General features: G+C 35.1%; 2 protein-coding genes across 7 annotated transcripts in view; one reads left to right on the forward strand and one right to left on the reverse strand.

Moving 5' to 3' along the window:
• Window positions 1-1,222: 1,222 nt before the first annotated feature.
• LOC106171787 (sterol carrier protein 2) lies at window positions 1,223-13,214 on the reverse strand. Its single transcript, XM_013552259.2, has 17 exons — window positions 13,091-13,214; window positions 9,615-9,672; window positions 9,346-9,417; window positions 9,082-9,146; window positions 8,623-8,686; window positions 8,416-8,480; window positions 8,122-8,248; window positions 7,522-7,585; window positions 7,248-7,334; window positions 6,449-6,599; window positions 6,245-6,296; window positions 5,409-5,504; window positions 3,704-3,811; window positions 3,155-3,308; window positions 2,759-2,852; window positions 2,391-2,597; window positions 1,223-2,110 (listed from the first exon to the last, which is right to left on the reverse strand). Exons 1-17 carry the CDS (start codon window positions 13,139-13,141, stop codon window positions 2,000-2,002), a joined length of 1,626 nt encoding a protein of 541 aa, XP_013407713.2. The 5' UTR covers window positions 13,142-13,214; the 3' UTR covers window positions 1,223-1,999.
• Window positions 13,215-13,362: 148 nt separating this feature from the next.
• LOC106171530 (nipped-B-like protein A) overlaps window positions 13,363-17,280 on the forward strand; it is a 34,869-nt gene continuing 30,951 nt past the window's right edge. For 5 of the 6 annotated variants that reach the window (XM_013551925.2, XM_013551941.2, XM_013551950.2 and 2 more), the window contains exons 1-4: window positions 13,363-13,578; window positions 14,690-14,766; window positions 15,035-15,203; window positions 17,119-17,231. In XM_013551925.2, coding sequence (XP_013407379.2) covers window positions 14,694-14,766; window positions 15,035-15,203; window positions 17,119-17,231 — 355 coding nt within the window. In that variant the 5' untranslated portion in view covers window positions 13,363-13,578; window positions 14,690-14,693. Of the gene's footprint in view, window positions 13,579-14,038; window positions 14,129-14,689; window positions 14,767-15,034; window positions 15,204-17,118; window positions 17,232-17,280 lie in introns of all 6 variants that reach the window. The other variant, XM_087002016.1, reaches the window with a different exon arrangement.

Consider the following 17,280-nt stretch of genomic DNA (forward strand, 5'->3'; position numbering starts at 1 on the left):
ACAGTTTTCTATTAGTTCCATAAAAGAGAGTAGTAAGTATCCCAATTTGATTAGAGTCACAAGTAAATGTGCCTCTAGTTTGCACTGATTCTACTAATTCCTGATTTAATACGGGTGTATGAAATGTTGATTTAGTTATAAGCGCTCTTGGTATTGCACTTTCCCATTAAAGATATTAAGGTCAGTCCCACGGCGGATTATGTTTGCATGGAATGATTATTGATAGTTTTTTTTTTAAAATCAAATTCAAGTGTCTGAAGTTCGGGTCGTGGGTTGATTAAACGAGCCTTCTAGAAATAATAACATGGTTAATTTTGTATTACTTATCTAAAAAAGGGCAAAAAATGATGTTAACCTAGGGAGTACATAAACCAAAATCTAAAGCAAAAATTTGCTAATTTTCCTGGCGTTCTCAACAGTGTCCCAAAACTTACATACCTGATCAAGTTACAAAATAACAAATACTGCCCTATAAATATAGTTTTCTTCACCTAGCTTTAGCCCAAAGAATCATGGGATGGTTTCTTTGTTTATTTCACGGGAAAATTATTTTTTGCGACAGGGTACTATTTTCAATCTTAAAGGGATCTAGGGTAATAAGTAGAGGCCCTCTTCAAATAATTATAAAACAAAAATTCAGTAAGCAGTCTTTTTTCACGATTGTTAAATGTAATATCTTAATTACCACCACATAACGAGACGCAGTGACAATAAATGACTACCTTCTTGAGTGGAGCTTGGACAAATAAAACATTAATGGAATTAAATAAATAGAACCCTGCATCAGCGTCATGAATTTGTCAAAGCAAAATTTAGCAGCATGTATGAATTACCCCACTCAAGAGGTTTTTATTTCACTAACAAAAATTGCTGATAAAAGGGCACTTTTACTGGATACCTTGTATGCATTGATACCATGTACCTTAACCCGTTTTCTACAACTATAGGGTTTCAGTCAAAATTTGTGACTAAAGCTTTATCAGTATTGAGAGTATATATTTAGGTTACACTGGTATCAGTTTCTTTATATTTTTATTGAAATAGAATATACAATATATTAATGATATAGTAAGATGATTAAATGGATCGCATCCACTGCTTCTTTACATGAAAAGTCCACGGTACAACTATTAAAACAGAAAAACTGAGACATTCAGTTCCTCTCATTTTGTTGAAGAACCACATTCCCTGATAATAAAAGAAAGAGCACAACAACAAATACTTCATTTAAAGTGTCGTTTAATACATTTTCAATAGAAAATGTCCACATTTGCAACAAGAACAATACTTTCATTTTTATTCATATTATGTACAAATAATACGATAAAGTGCATGTGGCTACCTTTAAAAATTGGTATAAAAATCAACAATATTTGGAAATATGGAAATTTATAGCGTAATATAATTTATGTCATCGAGAGGCAGAGAGACGACCATCAGCAGTTTAGTTGACTCTTCTTTCATGTAGGGTCCATCATATTTGATCCATGGATCAGAAGATTCTCAAATCTTCTGTTCTGAATGTCCTCATTAATTCATTTAAGTATTTGATCACTAAGGATGTGACCTCAATTAAGACTCATCAGTGGAATGCCGTGGGTACTAGATGATTAAGTTGATGAGAATAAGAATGAAATGCATGGTCACATCAAAAAGCACCAAATTAAAATGGTGATATTCTTTTAAGTCATTAACTTCATTCAATGAACTTAACACATTACTTTATATTTATCCCAAAGATAATTAGCTGTGCCTAGTATTGTTAAAAATTTGTCCAACATTTGATTGAAATGTAATCCATAAAACACCTAACCTGATGCCAAATAAACCAGAAGTCTGTGACAAGAACTGATTTTGAACAATTATTCAGATTGTCCATGATTGCATAATGCATTTCGGTGCATCAACTCATACTTCCTTGTGGTGTCAACTTCATTAATTTAAGTATGCAGTTCACTTTTGATTACTTATTTCAATTTGTGCCTCAAGATCGTAAATTTTACAATTTTGCTTTCAATGTGCCTCCTGTGCCTGGTTTGGGCATAATCTGTTGCAACTTCATGGCTAGAGCCATGTTGCCTGTGATCTTCAGCTTACCAGAGAAGAAAGCCTGTAAATAAATAATAAAAATGTACAGGAAAACATAAATAGTATTTAAACCAGATGCCTTAAATGACATGATAAACTACTCCTGATCTGCAATTCTGTAAATTAACTAAATTATGCACCATATAATGACATGCAGTGGACTGGATGTGCATCATGTAGGCTAGCTCCCTAAGGTTTCTATAAATTAAATATTAACCCTAATTAAAGATTTATGATAACACTTTCCTCTTAATCCTTATAAAAAAAAACATGTAGCCATCATAAACCAATGAAGTACCTACCTGCTGGGAGTTCAATTTTCCCATGGCCATTTTGATCATGTCATCATCTGACATTGTGATGGTGACATCTCCTTTTCCGTTAGGATCAAACTTGACACTGCCAGAACCATTCTTACAGTCCACCACCCAGCACCCAGTCTTCCCACCAGCTCCAGTCACCTTGAAACAGTACACTGCTTTTACCTTCTTCACCAGGTTGGCGCCATCCTGAAAAATAACCATAAACAATCTGTTAACTTAGCTATACATTTCATATCTATACCTATACATTTCCACATCGTTAATATAAGTTACAATGGAGGAATTAACAACATGTTATGCTTAGAAAATGTCAATACCATGCACCAACATTCAAACCATTTGTATACCTTCTCAATCTCTTTTGTCATGAGATCAAACAAAGCAGCACTTTTGAAGTCTGCAACTTGGGCACTGGTTGGCATGGCCTGGATTCTACCAGTCCTATAATAAAAATATTCAAAATCAGTTCTTCTGTTCCAATTTCATGTACTCAAAGAGCACTATTTTTTACTCTAATATGGCATTACAATTTTAATACTCTTCCTTCTAGCAGCAGCACTGCTATCTTTATGATTTATTATATTATTTCTATTTCTAAAAATATACATGGTTGCATTGAATCATACTCTTCAATTCTTTACTAGGCATTCATTTCCTGTCTAATATAAATGTGTTATCATTATCAATATGGGCTGAAAACATGTCAAATTTATTTATCTATTAAGTTGTATTTTCTTTTTGACCTGTGGTACTCTGGAAACCCCATTCTGTATAAAGCCACTACGACAGCTCCTCCCAGACCAATGTTGTGTTGCAAAGCCAATTTAGCACCAGGCACTTGTCTTTTTCCTGCCAAACCTCTCAACTGCCAGCACAGCTCTGAACACTGGGCCAAACCTTTAAAGATATATTCATTGAGATGTATTTACTTCAAATATTGTAACATATTCCACTGAGTTTATATCTTCATACACTTGTTAACTAAGCACTAATAATAGGGACACCTTAGACAATAGCCGCATTCAGAACAAGTTTGTCCGTGGACTAACAGATCCACAGATCAAATATGGTGCCACCTACTTGAAAATGTGCCATGATTTAATTGCTCTTCCCCTGCTGGGACAGTGCGCATGGGAGGTAGTAACCCATTGTCAATTGTGCGCCATATTTGATACGTGGACTAGTTAGTCTGCGGATTAACTAAGTTGTGAATATGTTCTTTCATTAACTGTAATTAATATTAGTATTACTTTACACAGAAATTTTGCTGTCTGTGGTACCATATTTATTACCTGTTGCACCAAGAGGGTGTCCTTTAGATATCAGTCCTCCACTTGGATTGACCACAAACTTTCCACCATAGGTATTGTCTCCTCTGTCTATCAGCTCCCCTGCCTTGCCTAAAATACCCACAGAACATTATGATTCAAATTCAATGCCAACAACAGCAAATTATACTATTCAATCTCGTCTAATGTATTAACAAAAATGTACTTAAATTGATTACAACATAGAAAGAACACAAAGCTGTTGTAAACAGATAGCAATGGAGTCAACTTCCTATGAGACACATAGAAAGAGATGGAAGCTTACTTTTCAACAAACTAAATACTCTGCTCCAGCCTTACACGTTCCAACCGCCTCCCCTGTGTACCTTTATTCTGAACTGATCAAAGTTCACACCTAGGTACAGTTAACATTTTATATCACTGACCTACTTACTGACCTGACCTATTTAATTGATATTCAATAGGAATCTGAAACTTAGGGTCGTTTACATAGCTGTGGTAATACTTAATATCTCATCTCTTAAATATCTTTCATCTTTTGTTGCATTTATCATCTGTAACATGGATATTCTATTCAATTAAGAGAGATGTAAATCAAATAAAATATTTATTTCTTCTCAAATCTCAATGTGCCTTCAATCATCAATAATCTATACTATTTAGAAAATGCGGAAATATATTCTTTACATGGTTTAACTGACAAAGCTGCAAATCGTCATGCATACAGTTTTTAACAATACCCCTTTTACAGGACACTCGGTATTTTTAACAGTTCCCTCTTTTTAATCTAATTTTATCATGAATTGGAATGTTTGACCTATAAAAATGGCACATCATGACATCAGGTCACAACTTACTATCAAGAGGGGATTGTGTGAATTCCACGTTCATCTCTACTATCAAAACAACTAAAAATTTAATATTTTTGATATACTTTGCAAGGATTGTTAAACATTAAAGGGATAATAATTCTTCGTTTTGGCCAAAAAATGAATTTTCCTGGAGTAAACAACAATTTTCCCATACTTACCAATGGTTTATGAATCCATTTTTACATTCAAAGTTAGTCCCTGTTTTTTTTTTCTAAAAAGTTTGGTTTTTTGTTAAAATCTCTTAAGAGATTATAACTGAGTACAGCCATCAATGGAGGTCACGTGATCTGAGGACAAGCTCAAAAATCAGAATAATAGCTATAACTGCCGTTATTGTGGTAAAACAGAATATATTATATTTCTATGAGTTGTTCACTATGTTTTTTTTTTGTGAAATATAGATATCATATGAAGAGTTATTATCCCTTCAATTGAATCATCAATTTCACAAACCTAGGACAGGTTATATTCAAAAAGCACCTTCCCTGTGACTTCATTTTGCAAATAACCATATTTCAAGGTTAAATCATTGTGCAAGTGCTAAAGAATGTCACGCTACCTATATCTCATACAACATCAGGTTACAGGATGTTTGGAGCACTGAATAAATCTGACTGGGTAGAATCCAGGAAGAAGTTTCATGTTTCTAGGATATTTAATATATTTGTTTATTCATTTTCAGGGAAGTAGCTAATTCTAAATGTCACAATCGCAATGGGAAAATTTAGTGGTTGTAAAGAAAAACTTTTTCTCTGGTAACCTCTTGGTTTGACGAATAAATAATTAAAATCAAACTGCAACAAAATAGAGAATTTATACATACACAAATGACATACCTGGTTCACACAATCCTAATGCTTCATAGGAGATAAGCTCATTTGCAGAGAAACAGTCATGGAGCTCAACTACATCAACATCTTTCACAGAAACACCTACAAAATACATACGGAAGTAGCCTCTTTGCAACCCCACAAATTGAAATGTGTGCACTATTTCTTTGGAAATTATATTTTAAATGTAGATATTTCAGGCGCACACATTCATGTTTAATGTCATTTGTCAACACTATTCAGTGTTTATTATTAGTCTGCTTCATTTTCTCTTAGTATTGGGACTTTCAATAAATGCGGCCGTCACCAGCCAAATTTCGAACATCATACTTGAGTTTGTCACATTACTTTATCAACATGTCGTTATATTCAAATTAGCTTAGATCAAGGAGACATAAACAAGTTTATTTGGTAAAATTTCAGTCATAGATAAAATGTTAAAACTCTTCTTGCTAAAACCCCCTTTACACTAGACGGTGTCCTTTCTGTGTCCTTTGAGCGACCAGGAAACTGGCAGCGCTGAGTTTGTAAAATGGAGGCACATGCAAGCATCACTTTGGTTGCAGAAGGAATTTTCAATGATCGGCACGTGAAGTATTATGTGTTTTTACTCTAAAACGGGGCTGCACTACGGGACGTAGAAAGGACGCTGTCCAGTGTAAAGGGGGCTTAAGCAATCTAGTATCACTAACTTAAGAAACATTCATTTTCATATTAAATATTAAAATATTTATACAAATTGTTTAATAAATATAAACAGACATAAAAAAAAACTTTTGTGCTTTCTCCACTCTACAGACAATTAGACAATTGATGAATAACAATAATCACACCAAGCTTACCTGTCTTCTGGAACAGCCTATCAGCTGCTGCTTTGGTCATATCATAACCAACCTTAAATTTTAATTAACAACAACTTGTTATCATTGAATTTCATGCATGCATTTTTTCAACAAAAGCAGAACATTATCTAAATAAAGTTTATTTATAGGACAACAATGTATTAAAATAGCAACAAACAAGTTCACAACTGGGGTTTTCAGTACCATTTTCATACAGCTATTTTCCTGGAATGTGGTGGGTAGATCAGTGGCCATCTCCATGCCAAGGATCTCAACAGCCTGAGCCTGGAGGCCATGACGCTTTACAAACTCCTCACTGGCCACCACAGCACAAGCTGAACCATCTGATGTAGGGCTAAATGGACAAGGACATTTGCTAACTTAATTTGTTTCTAAATATAATATGTATTGTTTAATTGTGATACAAAATTCTTTAGAAGACCTTTAAAAAATGGCAACCACATGAGCCATCTAAAATATATAAATGAAGATATTAAAAAAGAATGACAATGGAACAATGTGCTGCATTGCTTCCCAGAAGTACTGGCTGAGGAAAGACAACAGTTTAACTAGAGGTTCAGAGACGCGATACTGCCTCTGGATATTGTACCACCAGTAAGCGCATTCGGATGGATAACCAAAAAAAAAAGGGACACCACCACCAGTCTTATGTTTGACAAGATCTATAAAATGCAATAAACAAGAGTTCTCAAAATATGCAAAAAAATGCAAAAAAACATAACTGTAAAAATGGTCCAATCAAGCTGTTTTTCCAATTTACCTGTACTTTCCTAACATTGATCACTCCTGTGATTTTCTAGACAAAAGGCCTATTGGTTTTCCTTGAAATGTGTTATCAGTGTTGCATATATGCTGACAAAAGAGAAAACCTAGGGGCAACACTGGGCATATCTCTGCTTGTTTTTAAGATATGAGGGGCAAGAAAATATGCAAAGTTTAGTGATTTGTAGCGTACACGCTGGTGGTACTAATTAATACTTACCAACACTGAAGTTTGGTCAGTGGGTTGTGAATACTAGGGGAGGCAGCTATTTCTTCCAGTGTATATTCTTTCCTAAACTGGGAATACCTGAAAGATTTAACATATCTTTATCATTCAAAAACAACAGGTGGTAAATTTCACATTTTATAAAAGCCATTTTAAACCACTATCTGCTGACCACCATACTGCTTGAAAAATGAAATAAGCATTAACACATGAATCATTTAAGTAACACTTAAAATATTTATTTATAGTCTTTTCCTTATATACTTACGGGTTGTTTACAGAATGCTTGTGGTTCTTATATGCAATTTTGGCAAAATGCACTGGCTTTGTTCCTAGAATAAATGATAAACAGAAAACATTTATGAATTAGCATTCAATTGTAAAATGACTATTTTGTTAATACGAAACCCTTTTATTTCAAACTTTCACAACTTAAAACAATGGAGAACAACAAGTGTTTCTCATAATAATAATAATAATAATAATAATAATAATAATCTTTATTGGAGAATCACAACCCGAAGGTTGAAGTTATACAATTATGTTATACAATTATATATATGAACATTCATGTCAAGGAAGCCTGGTCATTTTAGCACTGGTGCACTCCGTAGACGGTCTCACCTCCCTGGGGAGCATACAGCTCGGCTGCCATATTAGGCACTCATAGCTAATATATCATTTCTGCACTGCCTGACCAGGCCCCTGCTTCAACCCCTTAGTGCTGAGTGCCAAGCGGGGAGACAGCAGGTACTGTTTATAAAGGACTGGTATGTCCCCGGACGGGTTTTGAACCCACGTCCTCCCGCTCCGGAGGCAGACACTCTAACCACAAGGCCATCCGGTCGGTTATATTCATATAACTTACCATACTTCTCCATGTGTTCTCTGCCAGCATTACCAAACATCTGGGCTGTCACTGGAGAGGGTTCCAGACCAAATGTATTGGCCATCACTTCCACATGCTTATCCATGGGGTTAGTCCTGTCAGTGTACTGGTAATAGAGAGGTTAACAGAGTGCATGCTTCATCAGCAATAAAATTTTTAATAAGAAAAAGATAACATTTTCAAATAAGTGTTCAGTGATGAGCTTTAAACAATGTCAAAATTAAAATAGGCCTACATCATGTGTCCAGTAGGGACATATTAAAGTAATTTTACCTTTGCAGAAAGGGATCCTTTTTCCATCTTCTCAAACCCAAGAGCCATCACACAGTCTGACAAACCTGAAACGGCAATTGGGACAAATCTGTTTTCTTTAATCTTTTGGCTTTACAGTGACTAATCAAAATAACACTTGAAGATATGGTAACACTTGAAGATATGGTAAATGTTAGCAATTGTTAGCTAAAATATTGTTATTTTTACCTCCTTCAATGAACTGCTTGGCCATCAACAATGCAGTTGATCCAGTGCTACAGGCATTGTTCACCTGAATGAAATTGGTTATTTTTATCAATAAAATACTGAAAAGATAAGCTGTTTTCATTGGGTATACAATTGTCTTTTTTTTTGACAATTCCAGAATCTTTTTAGGATACTTAGAAGCCAATCCAATGACCTGTCTAACCTCAATTACAGTGGCATTAGGTGGAAAAACAATAATGTCAGATTCACAGCCTATAGTAAGCTAAGATGATAAGCTGAGAAAAGTTGTACTTATGTAAACAAGATGTAAACTAGCTTTACTGGACACACTGCTTTAGAAGAACAAATAATATATTTCTCTGGACACCTTGCAAAGAAAACTTTTCCACTTTTACTCCATCAAAAATGAATCATTAACCATCATTACCTAACTTTGTTTAGTTACTTTTTTATACTAACATTGTATACTGGAACTCCAGTCATCCCCAACTGATACACAGCTCTCTGGCCACATGTTGTATCTCCTGCAGAAAAACAAAAAGTACATTTTTGAATTTTATAATATAATTCAAATGTTGTAAAATGTTTTGATTTGTGACATGAAAATAATAAGGTTTATAGATGCTGATAGGAAATGTATATATATGTGCTGCAAATGAAGGATCTTAATCTGCATTTCACATGACTTTTAAGTCATTTGACATTTAAAAATGTCAAACTTACCATAGACATAACCTACACAAACTTGTTGCACCTCATTGTATGAAATGCCTGCATCCTTCAAAGCCTTAGAAGCTGAAAGAAAGGATTAGTGAAAGATAACATTTATTATGAGATAATCAATTTTTATCAACAGTATGAATAACTTATTGCCAAATCAAGATTCCTGGTACTATCATCTTTAAAAGCTACAAGCAAAGCGTGATCATAGCATCTTATGTGGTACATCCATGATCATATTTCAGCCATGCTCTGAATTTATCTCATATTACCTGATTCCTTTGCCATATCAGGATAATCAAATTCATCTCTCCTGCCTGGTTTTTCAAACTGAAAAAAGAGTTTGCATAAAATCATGTAATTGCCTGATTCAAAGTAGAACAGGACAGAATAAAGGAACATGTTTGTTTTTTGTCATTTTTTACTTGGCACATTCTTTCTGTATTTTTATACACTCACTATATTCAAAGCAAATTGGGCACACTTCAGTGTATGAAATTCAAGGAAATTACTAGCCAGACCGCCGGGCAGGTAACTCTGAAAAGTTACCAGCCCGGCCATGTAGTTACCTGCCCTAGTTATGATAACCCCTAGAGTTAAGAGAGGTATGCTGAGGGGGTCTAGAATGCATTCTTGGGAGAGTAATTTGGAAATGAAAGGGCAATATCATGCCTTATGCATGCAAATTTAGAAATTGGTTGGAATTTCTACTGAATGATACCTTGTCAGTGTTGGATTTAGAGGGGGGTCAGGGGGGTCCTGACGCCCCCCTTTTAATTTCTGCAAAAAAAAAACTCACCTCTTGAAATAAGACTTTCACTAGGTGAATCATAGTTCTAAACCATACCAAATGGCACCATTCACCATCTAAAATACCAAAAATTTTCAGGGCCCTTTAGCGGGCGGGGGAGGGTGGGGTAGTCAATTCAGTTTATGTTCACCTTGCAGGCTGTCTCATTTCTTCTTCAATAATTTATTTATAACTTTTATTCCGATTTCGTGATATCATTTGATCATAATTTTTGCTTTTCTGTATAGCAACAAGTATGACCAAATATATATATTGTTGTTAAATAAATCGATCTCTGTACTGACAATAAAGAAGAAAGAATTCAGCATGAGGGTCCCTTTGAATATCGCTTTTAAGCTTTAAAAAGCGGTCGGGAACGGTCCTGCACGCTAATCGCCCATAGACAGTCCTGCAGGGCCCCGTATCTCGAAAGCATTGCTTATTGAGAATAGCTATATATATATCACATAGAGGCTACAATATATTATATGGGGCGAGTATGGGCGAGTTATTGGATCGAGATGCTTGCGCTCGGTCGCAATGCGTGATACTTTCGAGTTAGATCTACGGTTTTACGCTCGACTAATTGCAAATTGAAGTCACCTTAATTTCCATGGGTCCCTTTCTTTCCTCAATTGTTTTTCTTTTGTGAACTTCTCTATCGGACTTGATAGAATTTTTTTCATTTTTGACAGCCCAAGATGAAAGCACGTGGGAAAAGAACTACATCTGACGCACGGCGTAAACTCGTACGTTCACTCATAATTTTGGGATTCAAATTTTTGTAAAATTCTCCTTTAATTTGCCTCAGTTGCCTTTATTACTGTTGATTATAAGCACTTCATGTACCTATAAGTCTATTTTATCAATATCATAACTTTTTATACTTTCACATTTTGATTAGGCCACACTTTTTTATTTTTATGGATGACATCCTGCGCGCGCACCGATTTTCGCCCGTTCTCCGAAAAAAAAAAAAAAAAATCCCCCCCCCCCCCCCAGCCCCCAACGAAGTCGGTTGGCGCAAACGTCCTTATTGAATTTGCCAGGAAATGAGCCTTCTGCGCATGCGTATTATCGCCACGTGGAAATGTGGCCGCTTTGCCGTCAAATTCATCTCTAGGAAATTACACGACATTTAAAGTCATGAAGAGAACGGGTGCCGTCGTTTTGGATTGGTATGCCATTGATATTGGGCATGGAGATATCACCTTTTTACAATTGTGCGAAAGGCTGGCGGCCGCCAGCGATTATCGCCCGAAAAATTTCAGTGACATTCTGTACAAAGCAGCACATAGGCTACAAGGTTTTCTGTTGCGAAAAAAGGGTCGACAAGGACGTCGAGGTATATTTGGTGGGCTGAAGGTCGGACAGGCCACCTGACAGCTTGGCCGTGTGAGTCGAAGTAGACAAAATGGCATCGTCCGAATGACCTTTAATAGATTTGGTAGTATTAAGCATATCTTTGCATCATTTTTTAAACATTTCTGTGAAGTGTTCAAAATGCTTTAATATTCTGAGAATACAAATAAAGACACACTGTTTGTTTGATATTTGTTTTATTGATTGCTATACCAACAAAATGCATGAAATAACCTTAATAGATTTTGTAATAAGAAGTATATCTATTCATGACTTTTTTTTACATTTCTACGAAGTATTCACAATGCTTTAATATTTTGAGAGCATGGATAAAGACATATTGTTAGTTTGATACGTGTTTCTGTGGTAAAATTTGTGTTTCCAGCTGTGTACTGACAGCATTCCTTTACTTAAGCAGTATTTTTTTTTTTGACCGTTTTTTTTTTTTTTTTTTCGCCCTCTCGCACCAATTTTGGGGTACCCAGAGGATGTCATCCATAAAAATAAAAAAGTGTGGCCTTACTCTCAACCTACAAATTGCTACTCGCGGGATCTCCTCTACACAAAACAATGACGTAACGTTATCTGCTGTGCACTGAAGCTGGTTAAGAACAATGTGCCTCGTTTCAAATTGTCTTTCAACTTCATATCACACAGACGGAACTTCGAAAACGAGGCCACTGAGAGGGAGACTGTTGGTTACATTTCGATACGAGCGTTCGATTTTGCAAGCTATGGTTAGTTCTTTGCTTCTATGAAAGTGGGTGAAAACAGTGAGTTTATTTTGCTGAAATCGCTTGTGAACATAGACAAAATAAAAGGTAAAAAATAGGCTGTAAATTAGCCAGCCCGTCTTCTATAAACTTAGTAACAGTTGTTTTTCTGTTATTTGCTTATGTAAATAATTTTTTTAAACTAACAAAGAAAGCTCAACAGGCCTTTAAGAAGTGCAAAGATTTGTATAGTCCCTTTGACATCTACTGTGTCATGTGATAATAAATATTTAGAGACCATAAAATTTACAGGGGGTTCAACAAGTGAGCTGGAGATAGAAAACTCAGGACATTTTTTTATCCATTAATGCTAAAACCAATATGCCTTATGTCATTTTCAGTATTATTCAGTATTATACAGCTAGGACTTGCTCATTTAACTTATTAAATGACAACTTTCAGTACTAGTATACAGATAACATACTCTAGCATTGCCACATTACCGACGTAGAAATTATTCAGATGACATACTTCAACATAGTTACAGCTAAAATGTATAATTAACTTCAAAAACGCAGCTAAGTGTCAATTATTATTTGTTTCTATGACTATAGAAATTCAGCTATGAAAATCATGAATATTAAAAAAAAATAAACGACGATCCTTCAAACCGATTGTCTTAGACTTTGACCGCCCGACTTTGACCTTTGCCTTGCACAATATTTACATTTGTCTACAAAGACAACGCTACCGACAATTTCAATTTGAATATGATATCGAACTGCTTTTACTGATTAAAATGTCCCAAATGCGTGTAACAGCTATAGAAACTTGATAAAAAAATCAATACAAAGTAGATCTTCTTACGACAAGAATTTCTTACTTTTGTCATACCGACACCGACAACAAATACTCTTCTTCTGGGCGCAGCCATGTTGGACTTTAACTTCAGTGCCCGGATGCTGCACTACTTTTTGTGACCGAATTTCTGACAAAGATTAATACTCGAACGTCTGCAGTATAGTATTCATACCTTATTTTCCAATGATATTGAATAAATCTACTTCATCTTTTTAGAAGTAAGAAAATCATAGAGATCTTTTCAAATTTTTACTCCTAAGAGCTGTTGACTTTTCATTTGAAGAATTACGTTTCTCAAGTCAAAGAACATCCGCAAGTGTGTGAAAGGTCATTAGCTTTTGGCGCGGGTTATTGTTATGATCTGTATTTCCTGACCTAATTATTTTATCACATTTTGAACAAATAATGTTCGATCGATGTCAGTTGTGATAAGTGAATCCTCAAGTTCATCTGGGACAATAATGGCGTCATAGAAGACTGTGGTTGTCTCCATTTAATTGGTTTGTACAGGTGAGTGTCCCTGACCCGGTTTCTCCTGACAAGTTTTGTTTAACAATGTTACATGCAGAAGCTTATTATCTCGAAAAAAGGCGCATTTGAAATTAAACAGCAATTCAAATAAAGAAATGGTGTTAACAATACTCTTGATGTTTAATGCACAAATTTTCTGTGATGTATCTTTCATTACCCGGATCGACAGCGCCAATCAAATGGTCATATGTCTGACAAGATCACTGCCCAAATACCAACTTTTTAATAACAGTATGTTTCAAGGCGTAATGGCATTTGACATCCTAAATTTACTATTAAGATTTCATTATGGGTGATTTCTGACCAAATGTGAATCTGTGATAAAGTGCATCAGTGACCCTTCTATCATGCCCTTTAGTATTGCCTCTGGCACATTAGCCCTCCAAAGGTTTAGCCTCTGGCACTCCTCTTTATGGTTTCAAAATTCTGTTTACTGTAGTGGTGGTGCTAGCAGTAAAACAAAAACTGTGCTTGGAAGAACTGGGGCAGACTTGCACAGGGTACTGTGTTTCATGGCAGATGTTTTAAGGCCAGTAGTAGTGTACATTAATAACCAATATTTAAATTATTCAATTGTAGTATCTTGTAATGGGCATGTTGGAATGCTGTATGCTTGATACATTTGCTGACTTCAATTTGAGTATGGTAATGACAAAAATGGGCAAAAATTGTCAAATTTAAAGATACATTTTTAAAATCATAAAAATTATATTTTTGTATATATCATTTGTGGTGCTTTTAATGCATAGAATAGAACTATAAGGTACTTTGCTTTTCAATTTTGTTGAAACCACTCAATAGGAATGCCCTTATATTAAGAAATTATCACTTGAAAAATACAATATCTGTAAAATTCAGAATTTCCCCCCATGGAAAAGATCAAGTCATTACCGTGTGATTCCTTAGAGCATTACCAACATTGGCTTCAGAACTATTCAAAACAGTACTCTTGTGCCCCTTTTCTTATCATTTCTTTTTCAAAATTAGAAGAGTTCCATGCCTTTTGTTAAGTTTCATGTCTTAGTACAAGGCCACAAAGCTAAATTTCACATGCAAATGTAGAACATGAGATTTTTTTTTTTACCAATAGATAAATGATCATGATGAATGGGGAAATACCTCAAATCCCGATCACAACACTGGCAGGGATTGCAAGTCTAACAGATTGTAAGTTTGTACTTTGTGATAAGATAAAAAAATTTTTTAAATAGATCTTGGTTTACATCATTTGAAAATTTAAGATATGACAATGAGTTTTGAATTTTTTTCCGCTTTTTAATTAAGTATTAAAATCTATTGATATTAATGTCTGTAAAATTGCCCTTTTTACCGAATGTATTTTGTTAAATGTGATTATGCTTACATAATTATTTTTAGATAAAGATTGTATTGGGAATTTTTTAAATAAAATATTTGGGACATGTTCTGTTTTTAGTGCTACCTGAACTTCCCCTACCCACCCCTATGCCTCAGACTGTCCACAACAAAAGTCTGCTATACCATCCAAGGATTGCAGAAGAAGCCAGGCGTTTGCTAGCATCAAGAGATGAAAACTTGGTGCCACAACTTATCCATGCACTAAGTCATACAAATGTTGAACACATGTAAGTAACTTAAATCCTACCAAAATGAAGTTAAAGGGATAATAATTCTTCGTATGAGATCTATATTTCACAATAAAAACATTGTGAATAAGGCTTCGTTCACATGCAATGTCTAAATTCTATTTTCTATTTTCTATTCGCGGCATGTGTTGTGATCACCGTCTGTGCCCTGAATATCCCGCGGCGTAATTACTGGCAGCGCGAGCCAGTTACTATAAGTTACTATAAGTAACTGGCTCGCGCTGCTGGTAATTACGCGGCGGGATATTCAGGGCACAGACCGTGATCATAAGATAGCGCGAATAGAAAATAGAATTTAGAAAATAGACATTGCATGTGAACGAAGCCTAAGTCATAGAACAGTGTTTGACCTTCATTTGAAATAGCACAGGCCAATTTGGCCAGTGTTTTTTGAAAGTTACAGGCCAAACTGAAAATGTACAAGCCAGATTTTGGCCTGTTTTATTAAGAAGTTACAGGCCATGTGGTAATGACTGATGATTGAGGTGTTATCAGGTACCAATGCTGCATAGTTAGTTATAAGTCATATGCAAATAAAGATAAAATTAAAAACTGTTTTGATAAATCGTTTTACTCAGTTTAGACTCTAGAAGTACTTGTTTCAAGATAAATATTAAAATGAGCTTTAATTAAATATCATTTTAAATATCATTTTATTAAAATATTACAACTAAACTCATGATATTATGGGTGAACTTTGTACAGTAGGTCGCTCTGACTGAGATGAAATCGGTGAATAGCTGTAAAGCTGACGAGATTGTTAACATTTCAAGTGTATCCGAGGTGACATAAAATTCGTCATATTGCTTTATTTGAATGGTATTGCATTAGCGCAAGGTAGGTAATTCAAGTCCTCTTACCCTGAACACGTTGCTAATCTTCGCGCGTTTGAAAAAACTTTTTTTGCTCTGCTCAGAAAAAGATTTTTAGAGAACGTCAAAAACATGCTTTGAGTCAGAGAGCTCAGACCGTTAGCTTGCATCAGTTCGTTCCTGCTTTGATTTTGTTTACTCATCATTTGATGCTGATTCTGAGATGTTCTCCGTCTCGTTTATGGGACGTTCGTAATTTTTTAATCTGCTCCATGATCCACTTGCATGCTTTCTCATGGAAGTATCGACTGCGCATAATCCCAAGACGTACTTCGTCAAACTCCGTCGCACAAACGAAGGGACTTTCAAAATCGACAGTGAGACTGTGAATACGTCATTACAGAATTCCTCAACATCAACCAATCACGATTATTACTTATGAAAATAAAAACGAGGTTGAACTTCCCTGTAAATGTTGGCATGTCAATCGGACTTTTATTGAGTCTAAATTTTACTGATACACTTAATAAAGAAAGTTGACATAAATATACTCGCCAAAATGGCGACTTGCATCATAAATTTCACACGCCAGATTTAATTTTTACTCGCATTGGCGTGCTGGCGAGTGTGGGTGTCAAACGCTGTAGAAATGTAATATATTCTGTTCTACCACAAAAACGGCAGTTATAGCTATCATTCTGATATCTGAGTTTGTCTTTAGACCACGTGACCTCTATTGATGGCTATACTCTGTTAAAAATTCTTAAGAGATTTTAACAAAAAACCAAACTTTTTAGAAAAAAACCAGGGACTAACTTTGAATGTAAAAATGAATTCATTAACCATTGGTAAGTATGGGAAAATTGTTGTTTACTCCAGGAAAATTCTTTTTTTGGCTGAAACGAAGAGTTATTATCCCTTTAATTAGTATATGCTTCTTAATAATGGCTAAAATATCAATGTACATGCATAGTAATTTAGTTCAAGATTATATTTCAAAGACAGTGATCAGGGATTTTGGCATTTTGTAACATATTAAGGGATTTTGGTAACATCTTATGTTATATGTGTCCATATTACAGTGAGTTGAAGGATAATTCTGTGGGAGATGCAATTGAAGGAGAAATCCCCGAACTTCTGAAAGCTGTACTAGCACAGAACCCAGCTGTCTTCAAGAGTGGTAGACCACAAGAAAGTAAGCATTGCTAGAAAGTTAATGTCATGATTGAGCAAAATTACAGTGA

The sequence above is a fragment of the Lingula anatina genome, chromosome 1, assembly GCF_051362555.1.
Source record: "Lingula anatina isolate TDL-2025a chromosome 1, LinAna3.0, whole genome shotgun sequence".
NCBI classification, from domain to species: Eukaryota; Metazoa; Brachiopoda; class Lingulata; order Lingulida; family Lingulidae; genus Lingula; species Lingula anatina.